The following is a 26697-nucleotide window of genomic DNA, read 5'->3' on the forward strand; positions in this document are numbered from 1 at the left end:
ACTTTGTGGAGATGATGAGTGGTTTTGTAACTTTTAATTCATTCTTTCTACTTTACCTTCACACGTCGGAGCTGGCAGGCTCCACGTGCCGTTGGCCAGACAGGTGAGCGTCTTGGAGCCGAGCAGCTGCAGCCCCGTGCTGCACACGTAACTGGCATTGTGTAGGTAAGTCTCTCCAGTCATGTGGATCTGTGCATTGTGTACGGTGGGAGGAGGCCCGCAGGACTGCGCTGAGGAGACGAGACACAAGTATGACAAAACTGTCAGAGGTGTGGTGGGAATGTTGTGTTCATAGTAACAAATGCCATGAGAAACTCTAGGTTATTATAGATCCTGTGCGTCCGGTTCAAAGACAACAAAGCATTCTGTTCTGGTGACGATGAGGGTTGAGAATGAAGGCACGGTCACATATAGGGAAATGAATGCTCCAGCTGGTTGGAAGGTGAACCTGGAAGTGAAGGTTTGCCACTGATACATGTGTGTAAGTGTCAGTTACAGACGAACGCAGACCTACCGACACACACTGGCTGGCTGCCGCTCCACGCTCTGTCTCCCTGGCAGGTCTGGATGGAGTCTCCCTGCGGCAGAAAGAACAGGGTCAAGCTACAGAGTCCAGCAGATAAACTCAAATTTATACAATTAAAATAGATTTTATAAATATATATATACATTTCTTTCACTTAGGCCTAGGGTTGCAAAATTCCGGGAATATTCAAAGTTGGAAACTTTCCATGGGAATTAACGGGAATTAACGGGAATATACGGGAATTAACGGGAATATACGGGAATATACGGGAATTAACGGGAATAAACTGGAAATGTTGTGGGTAATTTATACTAACTGTATTTACCTTGTCATATACAGACATAAATATAAACATTTTGTTTTGTCATAGGCTGATTTGAGCCCTGAGGAAACTTTGGGCACTTGACTATATGCTTCTGCATTGTTGTGTCATTCTTAACATAGGTCTTTGCACAGTATTTGCAAATGTACACAGCCTTTCCTTCTACATTGGATGGGGTGAAATGCCTCCACACATGAGATAGTGCACGTGGCATTGTCCTGTAGAATAAGATGAGAAAAAAGTTTGTAAAAAAACACTAATGCAATGCCAGAGATATAAATAGTTAGCCAAACTATTGGAATAGTCTTTAAAAATATTTTACAATTGATGGATAAATGAATGGAAATAGGCTAGATGAATAGATGAACAATCCTCAATCAGCATGCTAATATATTTTCTCCAGTAATATCATCGAAACTTACCTGACTAGTCCTGCACACTACAGCAGGCCTCAGTAGCCCTGCTGTAGAGTGAAGGATGCTGGGAGGGTTGAAACTCAACGTGCAGCGTGTGCTGCTTTCCATACATCTTTAAAATAGAGTTTTGAATGATTTTTTTATTGCTCAGTGATTAATTTGCGTATTTTTTTTTTTTTTTCAAAATTCCCAAAATTCCCGAGCCAAACTTCCCATGGAAAGTTTCCGGAAATTTACCGGAAACTTTCCGCCCCTTTGCAAAACCCTACTAAGGACTGAAACATTGCTCTCTGTGAGTCTGCTCTCACTGTAGCAGGCACTCAGAGGAGGGTCTATCAGTGTATCAGTGGAAGAGTGACTCAGCTCCATCTGTTTGCTCTGCAGCAGCACATTCCTATTGACCGCTGAAGGGAAATCATGTGACTTAGTGTAACTTGATTGCTCGCCATTAGCTCCTGGTTTCACAGGAGGAAATAAAAGCCCTCTGCTGTATCACGGGAAATGAGAGGCCAATGAGGAATGAGGTCATACACCTATTACATTTCAGGGTTTCAGAAAACAGGGGAAAGGAGAGACTGTGAATCCTGAAGTCAATGTTTTCACTGTACTGTATAAACCTATGAAGAGGTGAGGTCATGTTTTCGTCTGCGTTCATTGTTTGTTAGTTTGGAGGATTACACAGGAACTGCAGGATGGAATACCACTTAACTTGGTGGAGGGATGTGGTCAGGGAGGAACTCCAGGAATCTTTTTAATCACTTTCACAGAATAAGAAGTCTGAAGTGTTTAGTGTACTGATATTTATGAGTGCCATTTGGTACAGATCCAAATGAAAATGTAATTTCAGTGAATTTAGATGTGGTAACTAAGGGGACTGTTGGGCCTGGGCGGAGCTAAGTGCCCTCTGACTGATTAGGTGTGGTTTTTCCAGTTTGACTTTCTGCATCTTTCAAGGTGACAGAATGTGTGAGATTCTTTTACTTTTGTGACGCCAGCAGCTAAAGAAAAAAATGGCAAAAGAACAAAAGAAGAGCTTAAGAAAGAATGTGGCCTGATGAGCACCTTCATGTCGAAGCCCGGGAGGCAAGAGTACATGACAAAGTCTCCATAGTTGTAGCTGTCGCCCTCGGTGACGCCGTGAAGAAGAGGGGGCGGGTTCTCACACACCACCAGCCCGCAGGAAACGGTCAAGATGCTCGGAGTCCAGTTTCCACCCAGCTGAGACAAGAGACAGGACAGGAAGGTGATACATTATTCATGGGTTCAGTGGGAAAGAGGAGAGCAGTGTGCCAACTCAGAAAGAAACGTCTTCGTGAGCCTTTGCAAAACAAAATATTGCTATAAAGTGACCAAAAACATTTAGGATTCTTTAACAAATCATTACCTGACATTCAGCCAGAGCCGAGCCTTGCAGGAAGAAGCCTGGAGGGCAGGAGAGGGAGATGGTGCCCCCAACAGGAGTGAGCTCCTTTCCGGTGATTACCACGTGAGGGATGGAGAAGTTGCCGGGCAGCGAGCAGGGCCGGGGCCGGCACCGGATGCTGTGTTTGGACCACGTGCTGTCGCTCTGGCAGCAGAGAGAAGTCGTCTGTGTGGCAAATTCATACCCGTCGTCACACCTGTCAGGGAGGAAAGCAAAAGAGGAATCTTAAATGTGGTTCTTGAAAAGATAAAGAAAACAACCTGGAGCTAACTTCAGAGGTAATGTCATTGAACTACAGTTTCTCTGCTCACAAGTTAAAGGAGCGATGGGAGTATTTACCTGTAAGTGATTTGGTTTGGGAAGGTGAAGGTGACTCCCACCGTCTGAGCGTGGGCTACAGCCGGAGGTTTTCCACAGCTCACCGGCTCACAGCTGATCCTGGGCTCCCCCCACCTGCCGTCCCTCCCGCAGGAGAGGTGTGGGTATCCCTTCATCTGGTAGCCGGGCCGACACCTGTATATCACCGTGTCTGGGAAGGTGGCACTGCCGCCCTGCAGGACAGCATTGGGAACTGTCGGCGGAGCGACACTGCACCTTCCTCGGCCACACACAGGAACCCCGGGACTCCACACCCCTCCCTTCTCACACACAGCCTGGGGGGGACCCAGCAGCTTGTAGCCTTCGTCGCACTGGAAATGCACCCGGTCGCCACAGGAGCGGTCGCGCCCGAGCACCTTGCCGTATTTCAGCACGGGGGGGCCACAGACGCAGGGTCGGCACTGGGGCACTGCGCCCACCCAGAGGCTTTGAGCGGAGCATCGCAGGATGGGGTCCCCGACCACCTCGTAGCCGTCGAAGCAGACGTACTCCACCACGTCGTCGTAGTTAAAGCTGGAGCCGTTCAGGAAGCCGTGGCTGATGTCCTCGGGCGGGTCACAGCTGATGATGTCACAGCGAGGGGCCGGCGTGTCCCAAAGTCCGTCTGACTGACAAACACGCGTGGAGTCTCCGTTAAGTGTGTGTCCTTCGTCACATTGATACTGCACCTTGCTGTTGAAGCCGAACTCTGATCCCAGCACACGTCCATTGGGGATCGGTGATGGTTTCCCACAGCGGGCGGGTACGCAGGTCAGGGACTTGTGGCTCCAGGTGCCATCAGCCTGACAGACACTCACAGATTTCCCTTCTAAGAGGAAACCGGGCTGACAGCTTAGTTCTATCTCATTATTATACATGTACTCCTCGCCTTTAAAAGTCACATCACTGGGGACTTTAGGAAAACCACAAGACAGTGGCTCACAGACGGGCTTCTGTCCTTTCCACGTTCCATCGACCTGGCAGACGATTGTGCTGCTTCCTTTGAGGATGAACCCAGGACGACACTCGTAGTGCAGAGCCTCAGGAAACACAAAAGCACCTCCATGAGCGGTGCCGCTGGCAATAGGCCCCGGGTCGCCACAGGACACCGGTCGACAAACGGGGGCGTTATGTGTCCACAATCGACCTGACACACAATGCCTCACAGGCTCCCCCTGAAGTTCATATCCTTCCTCACAAAAATACTTGACCATACTGCCGAGGGAGGAGTCAGTCACATTCACCCAGCCGTGCTCTGGCCTGGGCGGCGTGTGACACTCTGCCGGGACACAAAACGGAGCTGTCCCATTCCAGCCTCCGTGCTCCTGACACACCAACCTGGTGGGACTCGAGAGGTCGTAACCTTTGTGACACTGGTATTCAATCAATGACCCGTGAAGGAAGCTCAAGTTCTCCGGTGAGGCTAAAGCTCCAGTGTCTTTAGAAGTTGTAAAAGAGCTTGTTCGCTGCTCCGTCACCCTCACATACTCGCCAAAGTCAATGTGAGGAGGCAAGCCGCAGTCCGACAGCACGCAGACGGGGACAGAACTCGACCAGCCGAGCTCCTCACAGGTCAGGTGGTCCTGGCCCATGAGCTGGAATCCAGGAAAACAGCTGTAGAAGATAGTGACACCAAAACTGTGATCCTGACCCTCGACAAAACCATTTTCAATGGGCTGAGGTGCCGTGCAAGATATTTGCACGCAAGCAGGGGGCTGGAAGTCCCAGTCCCCACTGGCCAGGCACTGCAGAGTCTCTGAGCCTTGGAGGCGGTAACCACGGCGGCAGGAGTACGTGGCACTGTGACCAAACTGGAGTTTTGTGTAAACCACGTTTCCACTGGCAATCTGCTTTGGGATGGAGCATTCGATTGGGCGGCAAGAGGGGACCCCTCCAATCCAAAGTCCCTTTTCTCCGCAGAGGACGGTGGAGTTACCCACCAGATTATATCCAGTCCGACAACTGTACAGAGCTTTGCTGAGGTACATCAGACCCTGGACATCTACTATCCCGTTAGAAATCTCCACAGGCTGAGGACATTCAACTGGGATGCACTCTGGGTAGGGACTGCTCCACCGCCCGCTGGCGAGACAGGACACAGAGCTCTCTTTCTTTAAAGTGAAACCATCCATGCATTTGTACGTCACAGCTGAGCTGAAAGGAAACGGAGGAGAAGACAAGGAGGTGCCACCGAAGGACACATCAGGAGGTGGGCCGCAAAACACCTGCTTGCACACTGGGAAGGTGTCGTTCCACTCCTGGGACGGCGTGCAGCGGAGGATGCGAGCGCCCTCCAGGACGTAGCCATCCTCGCATGATAGCTCCACTGTTCCAGACTCAGAGTCCAGGCCCTTCAGGACCAGGTGGTTCTCCTCCAGTGGCGGCTCCGGACACTGCACCGGCGAGCAGCGTGGACGCCTCGTCTGATCCCACCGTCCGTATTTCAGACAGGTCCACACGGATTCTCCCACCAGCTCGTAACCCGGATCACAAACGTACTGTACTTTGCGGCCCACCTGGAACTCAGAGCCCCGGTAATGTCCATGTGTGACGGAGGGAGGAGAGTCGCAGGTCAGAAGGACACAGGAGGGAGGGTCGGTGTTGGACCACTGGCGGTTGGCTTGGCAAATCCTGTCCTGGCGACCAATCAGTCTGTAGCCTGCGTTACAGACATACAACACCTTGCTGTTGAAGGTGTACCGACCTTTTGCCTGCAGGAAGATAAAAAGCGGAATATATCATTTAGACAAGCCATGCTCGTATACTTTTACACATTCTGGTGCGATACTGCATATACTCTTTAAGTGTGGGACAGTTCTTCAAACTTGTGACATTTTAATAGGATTCATGCCATTTTTAAATAAGCTGACCTGTCCATTCCTGAGGAGAGGAGGCGGAGGGCAGGACACAGGTATACAGGTGGGGAGAGCTCCTTCCCATTCTCCATTGGCCTTGCAGGTCCTCCTCTTCTCCCCTCGGATCAGGAAGCCTGGATAGCAGGTGTACGCCACCATGGCTCCAAAGCTGTAGTTGGTCCCGCTCACGTATCCCCGGTCGATGCTCTCGGGCCGGGAGCACCTCACCGGCACGCAGCCGATATCGTACGGCGAAGGCTGCCACTGTCCTCCCATCAGACATCTCAGCGTGGCCGTGGTGTTGAGCGTGAAGCCCTCTTCACACTTATAGCTCACTTCAGAGTTGCTGGTGTATTTGGGTTTGTTGACTGAATCGAGAATTGCATGGGGCAGCTCCGGCGGACGGAGGCAGAAGTTGGCGATGCAGCGCGGGGCCTCCGTGCCACCAGGGGGCGCCCACACGCCCTGAGCATTGCACACCATCTTGGAGTTGTTGCCGGCGGTGTACCCGTCGGTGCAGTAGTAGTTGGCGGTGTCGCCAAACAGCTGGTGGCTCTCGTAGGGCTCTGCGTGGTCGATGGCCGGCGGGGGGCCACAGGACCGGGGGACACACTGGGCTGAGCTCTCACTCCATTGGCCACTTGGCAGACACTCTCTGGTCTCTGGGCCAATCAGAGTGTAGCTGGAGATGGAGGAGACCATTATAAATAAAACTTGGCATTCATACAAAACAATCCCTGTTAACAGAACAGCTGAGTGTAGTAACTGAGGAGACTTCAACCACATTTACCCTTCTTTGCAGACATAGTGCACCTTGTTCCCCAGCTCATAGTTCTCTCCTTCGGTCACAGCGTCCCTCAGGGCCGGAGGGTCACTGCACAGGACGTTCACGCAGCGGGGGAGCGGTCGGCTCCACTCGCCCGAGGCTTCACAGACGACTTCCATGGAGCCAGATGGCCTTGGCACCAACATGAAATAAAAGTGTTTTATATTATAGAACACCATTTCTTATAGGTCCGTAACAGTGTCACAGAGATTTATAGATAGAAAATTGTGTAAATATGAAATTGAATAAATAAAAACTGGGGACAGAAAACTAAATGTGTTTCAGATATTTTTCATAGCTCACTGCATTGACTTTGTTATATGGTTTTATGGGCCGAATTACTTTGTGTGCATTGGTACGTTAGTTGAGGCAATTTTATTTTTACAATATCATAAATTCACTGGATTCAACAGTCCAATGATTATAAATGTGAGATGTTGGTTGTTTACCTGAAGCCCTCAGCACAGGTGTATTTCACCTTGGACAGGTATGTGTTTGTGTCCAGCCTGGAGTCGGCGTTCCCCACAGTCGGCGGCCCACCGCAGGTCACTGGGTGGCAGACAGGGGGCGTCCCGCTCCATCTCAGACTGACCAGACACTGAAAGTCGTACGGGATCTGAGGCAGGAAGCCACTCATACAACTACAGAGGCAGAAGAGAACAGAGTTAGACTCAGATGTTAAGAAGAAACAATATAGGTTTATTTTGAATGGCTTTGTTGCTCTTTCTCCTGTGGTCACTGTGTTGATGATGATACCTGAAAGTCACCTTGCTTCCGTAGGTGAAGTTGTCGCCCTTCATGATGGAGTTCTCTGGGACACTTGGCATCGGGCAGGAAAGAGCTATAAATACCAAATAAGAGGATTAATAAATGCCGTTTTAAATCGTTCAATATTTCACTGAATAACTAAATGACTGAATGAAACCTCAGCTTCCTTCATCTTCAGAGTAAAGAACCTTTGTACACTTTTCTAAAATTGGTGGTTTAGTGCCTCTTACTGAAAGTATTTTTTTCCTGCTCTTGCTTCCTGGTGCACTGAACAATCATCAGTTACAGTAAAGCAAACAGTGTGTGTCACCAGTGACTCTTCCAGCCACACGCCCACCACCTCATACTCTGAACACTGCTTCACAACAACAACAATGATAAACTGTGTTTTACCACTTTTGCAGAAAAACCTCTTGTCTCCTGTGTCAGTGTTGAGCCATTAGTGAGCTCACTTATACACAACATTAATATTTAACTTCACTTAAATCTGCCTCTAACAGACAGGAACCCAGTAAAATGATCATTTTAACCTTTTCAATTTAGAAAAGGAACATCATGCAGTTTCTATATATATTTTTCAGTGTGGTCTGAACATGAGCTCCTTGGCACAGACTTCAGATGCTGAGTGAGTCAGTTGCTCTTTCTCCATGATGGAGAATATGGCTTAGAGCCAAAATGGAGACGCTGCAGTGGTCAAAGCTCTCAGGCCGCTGGGCAGAGGAAGACAGAAAGACGACCCTATGTCAAATCACTCCCTCACGATATCTTTGTGTAGTGCTTTTGTGTCCCCCCTCACACTCAAACAATACAGCGCTACAGCTAATGGCATGTCATGACTCCCTCTTAACCTCTCACCTCTGCAGTAAGGGACCGGATGATCCCAGTTTCCTGTCTCCAGGCAGCGGAGTCGAGCCGAGCCGATCATCTCGTATCCGTCCTCGCAGCCGAACACCACCTCGCTGCCCATCAGGAAGTTGCTGCCGCTCCTGTGGCCAAACTCCGGAGACTCAGGGTTCTCACACTTCACCGGCTCTGGTGGGAACACATGCATCAACCCACACATAACGATTTGTCACAATTCTCCTGCTGCTTATTATTAAAAACCTAGATTTGCATTAAAAGGCTTTAGAGTCCTCCTACCTGTGCAGTTTTTGCCGTCTCCGCTGTACGGGCGGTTGCAGGTGCAGATGTAGGAGCCGTCTGTGTTCTGACAGCTGGCGTGAGCGTCACAGTCCGATCCCAGAGCGCACTCATCTACATCTGAACACGGGGACACATGCACACATCTTTCAGTTATATCCCTGAAGTAAAAAAGACATAAACAATATAAAAGGGAAAGACGTACCGAGACAGGCCGGTGGATTTCCTCCCCACTTGCCGCTGTTGCTGCAGTGCACGTTGGCGTCTCCCAGCAGGTAAAAGCCAGCGTTGCACTGATAGACCACAGAGCTGCCGCTGTGGAAGTCTGTCCCCTGGAGCAAGCCGTTCTCCAGAGGATGAGGAACGGCACAGGACACACCTGTGACACACACACAGGGAGGAAGGTTATCCAGGGTCTCACTACTCCTCAAGGCTTTTTACCTTCACCTGCATCACAACAGGTAACTCCACCAAGAAGGTTCTGTTTTCACCTCTGTCTGTTTGTTGATTCTTTTTAAGCAAGATTACACAAAAACTAATGGATGGATTCCAATAAAACTTAGTGGAAGGTTGCAGTGTGGGTCAGGGAAGAACACATAATAGGCATAGAGGCTTATTTACATTTACAAACGTCTGAAAAATCCCTTTTAATAGATAGATAGATAGATAGATAGGTAGATTACTTTATTCATCCCCAAAGTGAAATTAAGTCGTCATAGCAGCCGATATATTTGAATACAATAAAATACAATACAATAGAATAAAATAAAAAAAATTGAGGTAGAAAGAATAAAAACAGAAACACAAGATAAATAGGTAGATAAGGTGCAGTGGCAAGATGATGGTAATAGTACTGATGATATGATGGTAATGTTATTGTTAGACAAAATATAAAAATAGTACAGTATATATAGTATATAATATAACATAATATATATTTATATATGATAGTAATTATACCAATATAATAGCAGTATATAGTAATAATGGCAGCAACAGTATATATAATAATAATAGTAAATATAATAATAATAATAATAACATGTACACATGTATAAATATGTGTATATAGACTTATGTATACAAAGAATATACAAAGAGTATGATATAATATGATATGATATATAGTAGAGGTATAAATATAAGTATTTGACTATACAATAGATAATATAATATACTATGAGTGTAAGAATATGTAGACTATCATATTTAAAGATCAATTTGATAGGACTCTTCATTTTTCGCAATAAAAAACCAAATCAAGATCAGATTACAGGTGATTTCCAGAGCAAAACAAAGTGCACTTTATCTCTGAGTCTTACGTTCACAGCTCGGCAGCGGGTGGCTCCACTCTCCTTTATTCTGGCACTGCAGCACCGGCTCCCCCACCAGGTAGAACCCGGGATTGCAGGACAGCTGGACCTGGGCCCCAGGGCTGACCTCCACAGTGGAGGCGAGCAGGTGGGGCACTGCACTCTCCAGTTTGGGGCAGTCTGGAGGGACAGATATGATGGAGTCAGAGCCACTGGGACTTTAAAAGCAGGATTACAGCGCCACCTGTCATTGTTAGTGACACATGACAGGTGTAGGAGGTGGATACGCTGTTCTCATACGCGTATTATTGATGTATAAATGGGATTCTGTATAGATTTCTTACCAGCACAGAAAATACTGTTGGTGTTAACTTTGACTCGGCCGACCACTCCGCTCAGAAAGTCCGGCCAAGCGAGCACGTTCCCTCTGTGGGTCACATGGGAAGCTGGACAGCTGCTGGACAGCACCTTGATCTATCAGGCAGAACATATTCAATCAAATACACTTCCAATATATGTACAGAATCTTAAACAGCCTGTTTGGGATTTAACAGAAACACCAAAATCTTTAAATCATTTCATAAATTCTGCATGTGTCTGAGTTGGATTTGGACAAATCCCTCGAATGAATCATGTATTAAAAGGTATAAATACATCAGTGGATGTTTTATGTTCACCTGCTGTTGGCTCAGAACACGATCCCAGATGTTGAGCTGACTGATGGATCCCACGAAGGATTCCACCGGGTTGAAGCCCTCACCTCTCTGGTCCTGGTCCTGACCCAACACCAGCGCTCCACCAGCTGCAAGACAAGAAAAACCCAGAGATTAACCACTGCTCACTGAGAAAATTAACACTTTGTCTAATATATGAATGAAATGCAACCAGGCCGAGGTTAGCACTACACCTGGGATAGTGGTGCCGACTGACAGGCCTTTGCCTCCGTCTGAGGGCTTCCCGTTGATGTAGACTCTCCAGTCACCGTCCCAGCTCCTCCAGGACACGCTGATGTGGTACCAGTGACCCGTGTTCACCGCAGGACAGTCGGTGATCCGCTCCTTACCGTTCACATACAGCACCCACCTGCAGGGAGGGGGCCAGGGGAGGAGGGGAAATATGGTTGAGAGGATGAGGGGCTAGGAAAGGCAATGCACCACTGTAATAACACCATGTATCTCCTGGTGCACCACTGACCCATTGTAGTCTATGAGTAGGAAAGCGTTGTCGCTGCCCTCCACAGCGTAGGAGACCGGTGTGCCATAGTTGGTGGTGTCTGAGGACTTCATCCAGAAGGTGCAGGTGATCTCTGTGAGCGCCGGCATCACACTGTCCATCATCACGTAACCGTGGATACCCGACACCTCAAAGTCCAGGTTGAAAGCAGAGGACATCTCTAATAGGACAGAGCAGAAAATAATCAGCACAATGAGCAGGGAAAAATAGTTTACTTGCTTTTATAGCACAATACAACGATTCCAAATAATAGGGAAATTCACAAAAGATCATTTTGAATCCATTATTTCTCTCTTCCTCCGCTACGGTTTCCATGGTGATGTGCCCTCTGTCCTATAGTACCTGTCTCACACCTGGTTCCGTTGAACCCAGGGAGGCAGCGGCAGGTGAAGGAGCCCAGGCCGTCCAGGCAGCTGGCTCCGTTCACACAGGGGTTCGGATCGCACTCGTCCACGTCCACCTCGCACAGCCGGCCCCGGTAGCCCTCCACACACTGACACCTGGGAGAGGGGGGGGGGGCGGCACAACTCCACGTTCAGGTTCACAACGACAAAACAAAGCTGTCTTCTTTCCAGTGGTAGAAGTCACCCGTCAGAAAATGACTTGAGTAAAAGTCTTAAAGTCGCTCATATTAAAAGTACTTAAGTATCAAAAGTATCTGGTGTTGAAATGTACTTAAGTATCAAAAGTAAAAGTACAAGTACCAAAATTTAAAATGCAAAGTGCTTTTTATAGTAGTCCTGTACAGAGACAAAACAACCCAAAATGTTTCTCCTCAAGATTTATCTCAACTGACTGAAAAATTATAACAACAATATGAATATAATGTATATAATGTGTAATTTTACAAATTTTGAACCCTAGATGAGAGAGAGAGAGAGAGAGAGAGAGAGAGAGAGAGAGAGAGAGAGAGAGAGAACCAACCTCCGCTGCTCAAGTAACAATCCAGTTTGAGAATGTAAGAAGTAGAAAGTACACATATTTTTGTTCAAATGTAATGAGTAAAAGTAAAAAGTCGTCAGGAAAAGAGATACATAAGTAAAGTACAGATATGTGAAAAATCTACTTTAGTACAGAAACAAAGTATTTCTACCTCGTTACTTCCCACCACTGCTTCTTTCCATCTGAATGTTAATTACCTGAAATTATCGACGGCATCCAGGCACGAGCCTCCATTCAGACAGGGGGCGCTGTAACATTCGTCGATGTTCACCTCACAGCTGTCCCCAGAGAAGCCAACGACGCAGTTACAGGTGTAACCTCCGATCATGTCCTCACACACACCTCCGTTCAGACAGGGGTTGGAGAGACACTCGTTTATTTCCAGCTCACAGCGAGATCCTGCAGGACAGAAGAGACAGTCAGGAGGAAGTTATAGAGTCAATAAAGTTGTCCTGACTGGCTGATATCTGGAATAACAAAGGGAACACAGTCCCGGGATCGAACCTGTGAAGCCGTCGGCACAGCTGCAGGTGAACTTGTTGACCTCGTCCACACAAACGCCTTCATTCAGACACGGGGAGGAAATGCACTCGTTCACCTCCGCCTCGCACAGGTGGCCTGAAGGAGAAAGTTCAGAGACACGAGAAGTCAGAACACTGTATGTGGTTCCATAGATTTAACTTCTACAACACGTATGTTGTAAATATCTGTGGTGTACCGCGAGGAAAGTATGTACGCGATGTGTAAAAAAACTGCAACCTCAACATATTTCTCCTATAATCGTATTAGGAAACTATTTCATCACGTTCATCAAATTCAAATCTCGATTTCATGTGTTGGGGTTTTTGGACGTCGGTTGAAAAGTCTGTTTTTATTACTGTAGATGGATTTTATTTATATAGCAACCACTCAGAGCACTTACAAGCCACAATGGCCCAAACACACACAGACAGACACACACACACACAAACACACACACACACAGACACACACACATATTCATAAAGCACTGCTGCATGCTGCGGTCTTTCTGTCCCACACCGTTCACACACTGTCTGCAGAGCTGTCAGGGGCAATTTGGGCTCAGCATCTTGCCCAAGGACACGTTGGAAAAGCGGACTGGAGGAGCCAGGGATCAAACCGCCGATATTTCATGGAATTTATGGAAACATGAAACAATGTCAAACCATAAAATGTCACAGGTCTTCTGCTTTGATATTAAATGATATTTTGAAGGCCGACTCCGTCACAGTATAGCGTCTAGACCGGGCCTGGTCGAAGGCTCCTTTAAAACACAGCCAATGAATAAACACAAACAGGTGGATTCCTCTCAGGCCAACCTGTCCCAGGATTCATAAATGTGACCTTCAGGCTTTAATTATGGTCAGTAATTACTTGAAGTGTTTTCTGATCACTTCCCAAACCCTCAGAGTACGTTAATGCACTGTAAACCCTTTTTTTTCTTTGTCCTCTATTACTATGAATTCAATTTCCCCAACTGCATCCATACCTAGAAATCCTGCTTTGCACTGACACTGGAAGTCTTCCACGCCGTCCTTGCACAGGCCTCCGTTCTGGCACGGGGCCGAGTCGCACTCGTCTACATCGATCTCACACTTGGCACCTGAGGGACGAATATGAGAAGAACTTGTCACATACAACACAGCCGGGAGAAAGATCGAGTCCCAGCAGTCCGACGATCGTAATGAGAGGAAGCTGAGGACCGGGAAAACGCCATCAGGAATAAAAATGAAAGGAAAGTCCCTCACGTGTCTGTTTTGTGAATTGGATTTCTTTATATTTCAAACTTTGGAAATCCGCACGTAATAAATTCTTGGTGATGAATCAGTTTGATCTGTTTCACGTCTACCAGCTGACACTAATCACAGACCACATGGTGGATGTATGAGTGAAGCGGCTTCGCGCTGATGCTTTAAACAGGTTATTCAACTTCAGTTGGTTTTGATTGAGAGGAGGTTCGATTTATATTCCCCTGCTTCATGGAAACAGTTGAAAATAAGTGGAACGTATTTATTAACATTCAAAAAAGGGCAAAAAAACAAGATAGCAGAACAAAAACTGATCACAAACATGAGGTATCTGAAGATGTAGAAGTCTGAGTGGGGGGTTTACCTGTGAACCCGGGCATGCAGGTGCAGACGTATCCCGCTCCCACTTCCTCACAAGTTCCTTTATTCTGACAGGGATTCAGGAAGCACTCGTGGAAAACCTAGTCAATCAGATAATAGAATAACATGACACTCAGATATTGAAGAACTGTGTATATATCATAGTAAATTAAGTAAGACAAGATAAGTACTGACCTGACTGCTTGCTTGGTAGTCCTCACTGGCCTCCACCTCAGGAGCTGCAGTCACACTCTCCTCCTTCGGAAGAAAACTGGACCCGAAACCTGACAATGACACCCACAGAAAACACAGACAATATAAGCAAAGACGTAAAAGAAAAAAGAAAAGTCGGAAAAAACGCAGCGAGGATCTTTCCCCCTTTGCTACCAGACTGGCAGACGGTGGAGATCCAGCTGAACAAAAGCCTGTATTCTCATTTCAACCTGGCAGCGCGTCCCAGCCGCTGATCATTCCCACACTTCAGGCATGCAGCGTTACTCATTTCCATTCTGCTCACATTATTTCCTTTCCCCCCTCAATCCCAGTGCGGTAATCCCTTTTCCAGTTGGATTGAGCTGTCACAACACAGATCAGACGCCACACATGTTGAGCGATGGCGGCAGGGGACAGATTATGCAGTGTGCACATTTTTTTTTGTTGGTTCATAGTCCAGGCAAAGTAGCCCATTTTGGAGCCAAAAATAGAAGTAATTGTAAAAGAATTTTTTTCAGCATAGATTATTTCTATGAGGTGTCCAGAACAACATACTAAAAGTCCTAAGAAATCCTAGTTGAGGAAATATGTTTAATTCTCATCAATGTGTGCATATAAGGCCCGGCAACAATACACCCCAAAAAGACTATTTTTTTCCTTTACTCCTATCAAAATTAAACTTTACTCAATGAAAGTAGCCATGAAACGTAACATTTTTTGTATTACAAGTTTCTTTGAAAATGAATTTATGTATGTATTTGTAATACATATGAATGGTGTTTGCCTATGCAAATTAGGACACATTCAATAAGTGTGGAGCTCATGTGCTTGTCAAATTCATTTCAAAAGAAACTTGTAATACAAAAAATGTTACGTTTCATGGTTACTTTCATTGTGTAAAGTTTTATTTTGATTGGAGTAAAGGAAAAAAATAGTCTTTTTGGGGTGTATTGTTGCCGGGCCTTATTGGCACATTGATGAGAATTAAACATATTTCCTCAACTAGGATTTCTTTGGACTTTTAGTATGTTGTTCTGGACACCTCATAGAAATAATCTATGCTGAAAAAAATTCCTTTACAATTAGTCGGTCGTAAAACGCTACTTTGCCTGGACTATCAACAAGGAAATACGTTTATCTGCACTCACTGGAGCAGTGCTGGATGGTGGTGGCCCCTGTGATGGTGGTGGTTCCATAGAAGGGGCAGGAGAGGCAGTAGGAGCGGCCGTGCTCAGGCTGGTAGTAATCTCGGGGGCAAGGGTAACAGGGGACCAGACCCGTGCGGGAGAAATGACCCGCAGCACAGGGGACTGTGGGAAAAAAAGAAATATATATATGAGCGTGGAGGAGCAGGTCAGAGTCCAGAATCATGCAAAAATGGAAAAAACGGGGGAAATCCAACACTGAGTGGCTTAAAGTTCACAATTCTAAAAGTCATGGGTTATTTTTGTGTTTTAACTTAAAAACCCGAGGAAGCAGAATTGACTGTTTCCAGATGCATCATCCAACCTTACATGAAATTTCCAAATAGGAGTTTCTGATACAATGAAACCAAATACCTCATGACACATTTTAGCTTAAGGGCTGGAATTTTATTTTCATTAGCTTTTCAATAACGATGACAGCGATTCAAGGTCAAACTAAGCAATTACAGTGATAGGAGATTATGGGAGTGTCCTGTAAACTGTCAGACTGCATCACCTCCGCACTCTGTGTCGTCCACCGCTCCTCTGGTGACCGTGGACGTCTCGTCGGGACAGACCAGACACTCCCTGGCGCCGAAGCCCGACTGGAAGTGTCCCAGCGGGCAGGACTCGCAGGTCTCCAGCCCGTTCAGGGAATGACTTCCTGGTTTACACTGCCCTGCGAAGGCAAATCACAACATCATGATGAAAAAACACTGAGTTTTATCCTAGACAGTAAGATATGAGTCTGAGGTCTGACTTGTCCACATGTCTATGCATCTTACCTTTGCACTCGGCCACACTGCGGGAGTGCAGGTAGGCTGTGGAGGTTCCTTCAGGACAGGACTTGCACTCCAGCTGACCCTCCTGGTCCTGGAAGGAGCCCAGCCAGCAGCTCTCACACTCGTTATACTCCAGAGAGAAGTACGTTCCCACCGGACATTGCACTGCAAGAGCACCAACAATTAGCAACTCACTGGGAAACATGAGATTTCCTGTGGTCGTGTTTGATTTAACGTCGATTGATGAGTTTACTCACCACACATTCGGCCTTTGAGCACCGAGCCCGGCCTGCAGAACAGAGACGCCCTCCTGCTCTCCAGCGATTTGGGATCGGCCACAATCATCTCCGAGGACACGTGGAAACTGGACAGCGGCTGCTTGGCCAGCGTTCGCCTCAGCCTATTGGTCAGCTGCTCCAGGGTCCTCAGGAGCCTCTTCTGATTGGCCACCTCCACTGAGTCGTTCCTCGACAGCGGCAGAGGGATGCTTGCTGGGAGAACGGACAAAGTTTAAAGGACTGATGGTAATTGTAGGAGCCATATTAACCTTTGTTAGCCATGCATGTGTGTGTGTGTGTGAGAGTGACACTGTGTCTATAGGTGTTTTTACCCCACCTACCGGACACCTGAACTGAACCTGAGAGGCGAAGGGTTGAGCCAAGAGGAAAGGCTTAAAGAGCATCTGGGCGTGGCTGAGCAAAAATTAATGAAATATGCATTGTCACGTTCTTTATTTACCTGTGATGTTGAAAAAGATCTGGATCTTCTGGTCTCTGGTGGGACCGGTGATTTTCCGGTGTCTCTTGGTGCGTTGATGTGGTTTCGCGGCGCCGTCGTCCCGCTGGCGGTTGGGGAGCTGCCGAGAGCTCGTGGCAAAGCCCGACTCGAAGTAGGCGTAGTCCTGGGAGCCTTGAGGACTCCAGTTGTTTGTCCATCCGCCTGGTGCTGATAAAAATAAGACAGGGAGAGAAATAATGAGTCAAATAGATACTTCAATAAAAGGAGAGATGTTCGTTTCTGTGTAGGGTTGCAAAGGGGCGGAAAGTTTCCGGTAAATTTCCGGGAACTTTCCATGGGAAGTTCAACTCGGGAATTTTGGGAATTTTGAAAAAAAAAAAAAACTACGCAAACTAAACGCTGAGCAATAAAAACATAATTCAAAACTCTGTTTTAAAGATGTATGGAATGCAGAACACGATGCACATTGAGTTTCAACCCTTCACTGTGCATTCTTCCATCACATGCACAGATAACTCCCAGCATCCTGCACACTACAGCAGGGCTATTGAGGCCTGCTGTAGTGTGCAGGACTAGTCAGGTAAGTTTCCATGATATTACTGGGGAAAACATATTAGCATGCTGATTGAGGATTGTTCATCTGTTCATCTAGCCTATTTCTATTCAATTATCCATCAATTGTAAAATATGTTTACAGACAATTCCAATTGTTTGGTTAACTATTTATATCTCTGGCATTGCATTAGTGTTTTTTTACAAACTTTTTTCTCATCTTATTCTACAGAACAATGCCACGTGCACTCTCTCATGTGTGGAGACATTTCACCCCATCCAATGTAGAAGGAAAGGCTGTGTACATTTGCAAATACTGTGCAAAGACCTATGTTAAGAATGACATAACGCTGCAGAAGCATATAGTCAAGTGCCCAAAGTTTCCTCAGGGCTCAAATCAGCCTATGACAAAACAAAATGTTTATATTTATGTCTGTATATGACAATGTAAATACAGTTAGTATAAATTACCCACAACATTTCCAGTTTATTCCCGTTAATTCCCGTATATTCCCGTTTATTCCCGTTAATTCCCGTATATTCCCGTTAATTCCCATGGAAAGTTTCCAACTTTGAATATTCCCGGAATTTTGCAACCCTATTTCTGTGAAGATCTTACTTATAGAAAATCCGTTCTCGTAGTCGTAGTTGTACTCCAGACAGTGACCCTGTGACATCACCTCCAGCTTGCAGGTGACATCATCGCTGCTGCAAATGTTGGGGAGCTGTCAAAAATAGAGGAAACATGCTTGAGAGTTGATTCCCATGAAGAGCATGTGTGTACGTGTGTGTTCATATGTTAAGGTTCTCACCATGCCGCCCAGTTTGGTGTTGAACTCCCCAGTGAAGGACTTGACCAGAGCTACGTCTTCACAGCTCGAAGCTTTAAACAGCATCTCGAAGGGTTTGAATCCGTTGTTTGCGATTCGGTTCACTGAGAACGAGGAAAAGGGTTTTATAAGGCACGCTGTTTCATTTCAAGCTATGAGAGTGTTCCTGCCCCCTGTACGTACCTGAGCAGTCGGGCCTCTCAGGAGAGTACGGAGGTTCCCACACGCCGTTGTACGCACAGAGGTAACTGTGCACTGCTTCCTTAGTGAGGCTGTATCCATCTTTACAGTGAAGGGTACAGTTCACACCCTCGTCTTCCTCAGAGCAAACAAACTCTCCGTTCACGGGGACGTACGGTTGCTCACAGGTCGTCCCTGAACAAAAATAGAAACATCTCATAATCTGGTCACAGGGAAGCACAATGATGATAATTCACTTTTCCTACTCGGTCTGTGCACGGGATTTAAATCAGCTGTGATGCTTCTGTCGGCCTTTCACCTTGAACAGTGATGGTGAGGTTGCAGTCTCGGGTGTTTCCTGCAGCGTCCGTAGCGGTGTGCTGCACCAGAGTTTCTCCCACTGGGAACAGGGAGCCTGGAGTGTGGCTGCTGGTCAGTGTGAGGCGGCCGCCTGCAAATGATGTAACATAAAAACAGTGATTTGGTCAAATTATAAGGTTTCCAGTCATTTTTAAGTAAAACAGGTGAAAAATAAACCCAAAATAATCTGTTGTAAAGATTCTAATTCTTACAAAGATGACACAATCGTGATTTTTAAAGATTAAGATTGAACGTTTTAATTTCCAGGTTTAACAGAGACAAGAATGGACTGTATTTATTTTTGTTTATAATTTGTAGTTGTGTGAATTTTATTATGTTATTTTATTTTGTAGACTGTTATATGGAGCTGAAGGACTCACAGTGACATTTACTCCATCTCTGCAGGTATGTGGGGTTTCCATTCTGGTTTAATGACTGTTTTTCCAGTAGTTTGTTGTTGTTGTTGTGTGTAGTTTTTATGTGGAGAAGAAAAAGGGAGTTCAACTTTTTCATCACAGAGGACTGTTATATGGAGCTGAAGGACTCACAGTGACATTTACTCCATCTCTGCAGGTGAGTAAAGCAACAAATACCAAGTCCTGAGTTGAGTGTTTCAAGTCCGTTACACACGCATAACTTGCCTTTAGAAGAACTTCATAATCTCTTCTAGTCAAAGCTGTTTTAGTTACTCTGGTGAACCTACAGGGGGCAGTCTTGGCCTGACTCCAGTTTCCAGGACCAAATGAGTCACTCTTCGTAAAAGAACCACAGCAGATATGTTGAACTCTGATATTATAACATGTGCACAGTGTGTCTGGGCATCGCATGGCTGCAGGACAATCCACCTCTGAGGACTGAGGAGGAAAATGACTCCAGTCTGGGTTGGTTTGCTCGTGCAGAGAGTGATGGATCGGGCCTGGGAGAGGCAGCGGTGATCAGAGGGTTATGAGTGTGTGAGTGTGTGTGTGTGTGTGTGTCATACTCTGGTCTTTCCCCTGCATCCTCACACACAGGTTATGACCAAGAAGCAGTGAAAACATCTGCACTAAGTGTGACACGCAGACGGGATTTAAAAAAGTAAGAGGAGAAGGTGGGAAAAGTAAGTGGTTGACCTTTCGTGTTCCATTAACAGTGGAGTCGGGTCATTCCAACAGGGCTGACACACGTCTGCTCCGCCGGAGTCTGGTGTCTCCCTTTATATATAGCCCCGGTGTGTGTGTGTGAACGTGTGTGTTTATGTGTGTGTCTGCCGAGTCGTGACTATATATAGCTCTGGCATCAGGGTGTGGGCTTGGAAAAACAAAACACTGACGTCGGAGGAGCGCCGTGTTGACGTCGTGCGGCTCGAAGCAGCTGCAGCGGCCTGTCATTACCGTGCATGTGTGTGAGTGTGTGTGTGTGTCTGATAGAGGTGCACCACCGCAGACAGGTGGGGGGGGGGGTCATTTGGGAGTTGCTGTGAGATTGCGGGCCAGCGTTTGAGTCCGGCCAAAGTGTGTGAACTCACAGAAACACACGTGTGAGCACTGTTCAGTGTTATTCCATATATGTGTGTATGTGTGTGTGTGTGTGTGTGTGTGTGTGTGTGTGTGTGTGTGTGTGTGTGTGTGTGTGTGTGTGTGTGTATGTGTGTGTGTGTGTGTGTGTGTGTGTGTGAGTATGTGTTTGTGGAGCCAGAGGCGGTGAATTACATGGTCCTGGCTGCGGCTGCTGGAGCTCTGGAGAAGTCTGGTTTGTTGTCTGTCACCACCACGGCTGTTTGGGTCCAGTGAGCAGAGCCAGGAGAGAGAGAGAGCCAGCTCTGAGATATTTAGTCTCTTTGGCCGAGTGGCCTTGATGCTCTGCGTTACAGCAGCATCGGTCTGAACAGTTCAACATCAATGTAAGTGCAGCAGGGTGGCCATGTCTAGAACCAGAGACCGGCCGACCGCATATACAGTCTTCACAGCAGCTCATCACGGCTTCATAATCTCCGTCCATGAAGGGGAACGTTTTATTTTGACTCAGTTCAAGGTGCAGGGGATGACATTGAATGAAGTGTGATTCAGATTGTTTTATTAATGAATCCTTTGGGTGGTTCCGTTGTTTGAGTCATCAAACCCTGAGTCACCGGAAAAACTTTAAACATAATCCCCAAAAAAGAATCCTCAATGCATATGTTTAATTTGCAATTCGTTGGAAAGAGTCGTTAAAGCTCAAAGTTTCACCTAAAGTTTGTACTTTTTACTCAATTGAGGGAAATCTTACAGATATGTCCCCATATGGACTAAACATGAATATTCTACTTGCACATTAATTAATTAATTAATTAAAGTTTTTTGGGGCATTTGGACAAATTGGTGGCTCCAGGAATTGTTGATCATGTTCTTTAAGATTGTGAGATGGTTTCTACCTTGAATTCTACTCTGCCTCTATGTTTATGTAGATATTCATACAGACTATATCATTTTTTCTGTTGGTGTACTTATGGAACTTTACCAACTCAGTGATTAAAACCAGGCTCTATAGTTAATGGCAGCCACTCTGATAAAGAAAACCTGTTCCCATGTGAGTCCAGTATTATATCTGCTTGTATAATAAAATGAAGTTGTGAAAAATGGATGGAATGAGAACAAAGTTTTCTTCGATCAACCTCATTTGTCTTTTTTAACATTGATGACATTAACAGACACGTTCATCTGCTCCTCCGTCCTCTCCTCTCTCCATCTCTTTTAAACACAGACGCACAAATGAGGCGTTCATGCACACGTTTACAATCCATCCTCTCACCATTATTCACACACACACACACACACACATACACACACGGACGCACAAAAGCACATAGCTCTCTGCTGATCCTCAATTTTTCCCATACGACCGATGGAAAACCATCAGTGGCTGAGTGGGCGGAGTGGAACAGAGGAGCAAAAGAGTAAACCATCTACGGAGCTGCCGTCTGAGAGCAGCCACCAGACATACCTGAGTTGTCGGAAAACCGTGGCACCTCCCAAGTGACCGCCGTCTCCGCGTCTGTGGCCCGGACCGTGGGCGGCGACCTGCACCTGTCAATCACCGGGGGCTCCGTATCTAGGGAGGGATGAAGGGTCATTAAGGGGATCTGATGGGGGACAGTGGTGTATAAAGTACTTGAAAGCCATAGGCTACTTGAGTAAAAGTACAGATATCTGACAAAATCTGGTAAAAGTAAAAGTCACCCGTCAGAAAATGACTTGAGTAAAAGTCTTAAAATAGCTCAAATTAAAAGTACTTAAGTATCAAAGTATCTGGTGTTGAAATGTACTTAAGTATCAAAAGTAAAAGTACAAGTACCAAAATTAAAAAGTGCTTTTTATAGTAGTCCTATATAGACACAAAACAACCCAAAATGTTTCTCCTCAAGATTTATCTCAACTGACTGAAAAATTATAACAACAATTTGAATATAATGTATATAATGTATAATTTTACAAATTTTGAACCCTAGATAAGAGAGAGAGAGAGAGAGAGAGAGAGAGAGAGAGAGAGAGAGAGAGAGAGAGAACCTCCGCTGCTCAAGTAACGAGCCAGTTTGAGAATGTAAGAAGTAGAAAGTACACATATTTTTGTTCAAATGTAATGAGTAAAAGTAAAAAGTCATCAGGAAAATAAATACTCAAGTAAAGTACTGATATGTGAAAAATCTACTAAAGTACAGTAACAAAGTATTTCTACTTCATTACTTCCCACCACTGATGAGGGAGCGCCCATGGTTAAACCAGCACTTTGGTAAACATTAAACATATCGATAACAGACATTTAAGGTCCGCCAGCTGCGAAAGCAATAAACCCGGGGATCTAATCCATGCGTAGGTTTAAAAAACATGTTGCAGCTTTAACGCAAAAACACACAATTTGCTCCCAGACTGGAATACGTTAGAGCGACGTTGGAGGAACTCAGTCGGGAGACGTGTGCTCCGATGTGATGGGAGCGGTGTCAGAGGCCACTGGTTAAACACATGTCTCTAATAACCAAACCACAACGTTCCACCACCATAAGAACATATGGAAATGTTCACAGCTACCATGCTTGAGGTTTTTTCCCCCCTGACTGCTGTGATTATTGAGCGGTTGACATGGGACACCCCTTGTTTTTCGCCCCCCCCCCCGATCCACAGTAACACTGTTTGGCACCTGCCGGGGCGGATGGAGTCTCTCGCTGCTGAGTGCATCAATTAAATCGTAGTTTTACACCGTTTGACAGAAATGAGCTGAAGAGCAGACGTGGAGGAATGTCCTGTAGCGGAGAGGAAACAAGCGGGTGAGTTTATTAAATTTTTTTCTTTCTGGAAAGCCGTATGAGGCTGGAGGTGCCGTTGTCCTATCTGTGGAACACTAAGGGCGCCCACCTTATAATACCAATGAAGGAGGGCGCCCATTCGAGATGAAGCTCTGGTGACATCTTCAACGTCATTATATTTTCTCGTCCTCTACTGTTTCTATGCAAAGTGCGATCTTCATTCGAGCATTTTTACATCTCTGGGTTTTTGTGCCAGTGACTTTTACTGCCGAACACATGTTGCTAATTGTCATAGACGTGTGATATGTAAACACTGTTGAGCTTTATGACTGACAGAAAACACTGGATTTAATTAAACCCATTAAGTTTTCACCAGCAGTCGATTAATTACCGGGATTACGCAAAAACTACTGAACCGATTTTAATGACTATTTGGAGCGGATCTGAATAAACGGGCGGATCTGGGCGAGATTAGTCTTAGCGCCTTCATTCTCGTACAAACGATAGCAATGTAAATGTATTCTCTTCACAGCATTGTGAGTTGACATTTGTTCCTGTAATTAATAACGTTCTAGATGAGGTATAAACAGTGATCCATGAAGGGCTATAAAAAGCCTGTTCAAAGCCTTCCCCTGTCTTGCATTAAGACCCCTGGAGACCAGATGCCTCCGAGAGGATGAGCTCACCGACGACTGTGACGGCGAAGGAGCAGTTGGCCTGGTTCCCGGTGCGGTCGGTCGCGATGTAGGTGATGGTCTCTTTCCCGATGGGGAACAGCTGGGGAGGAGCGTAGACCGGCTTCACCTGCACCGCCACCTGGAGGAGCAAGAGACAGGCAATATGAGAACTAGAGGACTAAAGATAAGAGAGGAATTTAACTTCTCCTGTGGAATGTGCATTTTACAATAGATGAAACTATGGACAAATCCTTTTAACGTTTAGATTAGGGCTGGGCAAGTTAACTCGTTTCAATCGAGTTAACTCATCACTTGAGTTAATTATTTTATCTCGCATTAACTCAGGTTTGATTATTTATTGTTTTATTGTGAAAGTCAGGCTTTTATTTTGTGAAAGTCTGTTGCTGACTGCTGCAGAACAGGAAAAAGAAAATAATTGGCGGATAAACAATCGAGTTAACTCATCACTTGAGTTAACTCGATTAAAACGAGTTAACTTGCCCAGCCCTAGTTTAGATAACTCATAATAACCTCTTCTTTGGAGTTGTCGGTGGCGTTTGGGAGGTTCCAGCTGACGATGGCGGTCCCGCGCCGCTCGTCCGTCTCTGCCACGATGTCCACAGGACACTGGATCCCTGGAGTCTCAGCATCTGAAGAGGAGACAGAGAACCAACGAGATGAGAATCAGACTCTAACTCCATTACATTTAATCAGAAATCAGATTAGACTCAACGGTTGCAGATGTTCACCTCATCACAAACGGAGTGAACTGACCTCAGCCTGCTTCGCTCTTATCAGTGAAGGAGGTGAAGGTGTGTGATGTCATCCGACCCCCTGACCTCTTTTATCAGAGCTCATCCCTCGCTCATCGATGTTCATAACTGAGAGTGAACAACTGTCACCGGTCCAACAACACCAGACCCCACAGGCGTTAACCGTGTGCGTCCAATTACCTCAGCGGTGGAGCACAGGTCGAGGTGGAATGACGTGTGGAACTCGCCCTCAGTCATTGTCAAAACAGTCGGGGTCACGGGAGAGCGTCATCTCAATAAATCATATTTCTTGGGCTTGATGAGCATAAATCTGAATTCCAGTGTGAGGGAGAAGGACTCACTAACTGCACTGATCTCTAGAAACACGTTCACGTCTGTATCTAAAGCTGAATTTGAAGAGATTTAAAGAGGCACATAAAAAGTAATTGATGATCTACTGTACGATAAAAGTGAAACGCAATGGAACCAGCTGAAGCATAAAGGTTTGAGCGACACTGTTGAGTCTGCGAGATCCCAGACCTGATCCCAGACCTGATCCCAGACCAGCAGACAAACTCTCCTCACTTTCATTGTTAGGGATTTTCCAGTAGGAAACATCATGGGCGGTCGACTTCTCACTACCAAGCGGCGTCCTGAGAAGAAGAACGTTTGACTGGCGGCAAACGCACAAACCCGCCCGTGACCCTTGGATGAAACGACTTCTTCCTTTTGTCTCTTGCAGCTTGTTGTGATAACGTGGATCCGGCACAGTTCAGCTCAGTTCAACCCCCCGAGCGCCGGATCTCCCATCGATGGAGAGTGGTCTGCAGCTCGCTCTCATCTGGACCTGATGACCCGTCTACTCAGGCATCTGTCTCCGCTAAACACTAACACACACACACACGGCTCCAGGCGTTCATCTTCACAGCGAAGGGAGGAATATTTCACTTTGGGTGTCATCAGTGTGAAGTGAGAGGTGAAGAAAGCCAGGAGCTGACGGAGAGCACTAACGTCTCCCTCTCTCTCTCTTTCTTTCTCATCTATCTTATCTTCTTTCTTCATTAGTGTCCCAGGTGCAACCGAATGTAATCTTCTCTCATTCTTATCTCCCCCCCCAGATGACTCATCCTCCCTAGTTAGTAAACTTTCTCCTGTGGAAACTCGGGGGATTTAGGACACCGGAGGGGATGGGGGGGGGCAGGCACAGCCGCTCGGCACCACCTGTTTCACCTGCAAGGCATCTGGAGGGCCGGTCCGGTTTTTAATGATCTCCAGACGGAGCCCGAGCCAGGTGGGGGGGAGGGAGGGAGGGACAAGAGAACTCGGACATGGGCTGGTTTGAGTTAGTGAAACTGGGTTAGCACCGTTCTCACTGGATCGGAGGATGGAAAAGAGAAAACCTCCATCCAACTTTCCTGCTGTTTTATTTTTTAAATCTTGCTCGATTTCTCCAAAAAACTCTCCATCCATCTTTTCACACATGACCAGTGTCATTCACTCCAGCGCTGAGAGAATAATTCAATCTTCCGAGCAGCCGTGTTAAATTTACAAACAACTCAATGGAGGAAAACTTTATGGATCCATCATTCCATCCGTAATCATTTCCTCAGATTCAGTCCTAGTTGCTGTTAAACAGGTTTTAAAGAAAGAGTGCAACATCTGGGTGAGAATTATGTAAATGATCAACATTGATCTCATGTCTTTGTGCCAAGTCACACACTTTATATGAAGATAGACAATATGACAGCTTCCAAAAAGTGAGTCGTCTCAATGTCCCCCTGGTGGCTGGATGCAGTAATGGTCATAAACTCTGTTTCTCCTATGTTAGCAGATGGGACATAGTCCAGGCAAAGTAGGCCATTTTTGAGCCAAAAATAGAAGTAATTGTAAAAGAATTTTTTTCAGCATAAATTATTTCTAT

The 26697-nt window shown here is 46.1% G+C and overlaps 1 protein-coding gene across 1 annotated transcript in view; it reads right to left on the reverse strand.

The window, feature by feature from the left end:
• The window catches only part of svep1 (sushi, von Willebrand factor type A, EGF and pentraxin domain containing 1), an 88314-nt gene that overhangs the window by 7763 nt on the left and 53854 nt on the right, over nucleotides 1-26697 (reverse strand). The window contains exons 8-42 of the mRNA XM_061066702.1: nucleotides 24556-24674; nucleotides 24034-24163; nucleotides 22051-22158; nucleotides 19049-19180; nucleotides 18733-18924; nucleotides 18532-18653; nucleotides 18339-18444; nucleotides 17168-17374; nucleotides 16687-16920; nucleotides 16433-16594; nucleotides 16165-16326; nucleotides 15612-15773; nucleotides 14446-14534; nucleotides 14255-14351; nucleotides 13632-13745; nucleotides 12626-12739; nucleotides 12319-12520; nucleotides 11522-11679; nucleotides 11141-11339; nucleotides 10854-11029; nucleotides 10624-10748; nucleotides 10291-10420; nucleotides 9956-10126; nucleotides 8839-9012; nucleotides 8634-8753; nucleotides 8349-8525; nucleotides 7482-7566; nucleotides 7175-7366; nucleotides 6690-6857; nucleotides 5915-6581; nucleotides 3027-5755; nucleotides 2649-2883; nucleotides 2327-2482; nucleotides 515-578; nucleotides 57-230 (exon numbers count right to left, since the gene is read on the reverse strand). Coding sequence (XP_060922685.1) covers nucleotides 57-230; nucleotides 515-578; nucleotides 2327-2482; nucleotides 2649-2883; nucleotides 3027-5755; nucleotides 5915-6581; nucleotides 6690-6857; nucleotides 7175-7366; nucleotides 7482-7566; nucleotides 8349-8525; nucleotides 8634-8753; nucleotides 8839-9012; nucleotides 9956-10126; nucleotides 10291-10420; nucleotides 10624-10748; nucleotides 10854-11029; nucleotides 11141-11339; nucleotides 11522-11679; nucleotides 12319-12520; nucleotides 12626-12739; nucleotides 13632-13745; nucleotides 14255-14351; nucleotides 14446-14534; nucleotides 15612-15773; nucleotides 16165-16326; nucleotides 16433-16594; nucleotides 16687-16920; nucleotides 17168-17374; nucleotides 18339-18444; nucleotides 18532-18653; nucleotides 18733-18924; nucleotides 19049-19180; nucleotides 22051-22158; nucleotides 24034-24163; nucleotides 24556-24674 — 8352 coding nt within the window. The remainder of the gene's footprint in view (nucleotides 1-56; nucleotides 231-514; nucleotides 579-2326; nucleotides 2483-2648; nucleotides 2884-3026; nucleotides 5756-5914; nucleotides 6582-6689; nucleotides 6858-7174; nucleotides 7367-7481; nucleotides 7567-8348; nucleotides 8526-8633; nucleotides 8754-8838; nucleotides 9013-9955; nucleotides 10127-10290; nucleotides 10421-10623; nucleotides 10749-10853; nucleotides 11030-11140; nucleotides 11340-11521; nucleotides 11680-12318; nucleotides 12521-12625; nucleotides 12740-13631; nucleotides 13746-14254; nucleotides 14352-14445; nucleotides 14535-15611; nucleotides 15774-16164; nucleotides 16327-16432; nucleotides 16595-16686; nucleotides 16921-17167; nucleotides 17375-18338; nucleotides 18445-18531; nucleotides 18654-18732; nucleotides 18925-19048; nucleotides 19181-22050; nucleotides 22159-24033; nucleotides 24164-24555; nucleotides 24675-26697) is intronic.

Source organism: Limanda limanda, chromosome 22, assembly GCF_963576545.1.
Source record: "Limanda limanda chromosome 22, fLimLim1.1, whole genome shotgun sequence".
In the NCBI taxonomy this organism is placed as follows: domain Eukaryota; kingdom Metazoa; phylum Chordata; class Actinopteri; order Pleuronectiformes; family Pleuronectidae; genus Limanda; species Limanda limanda.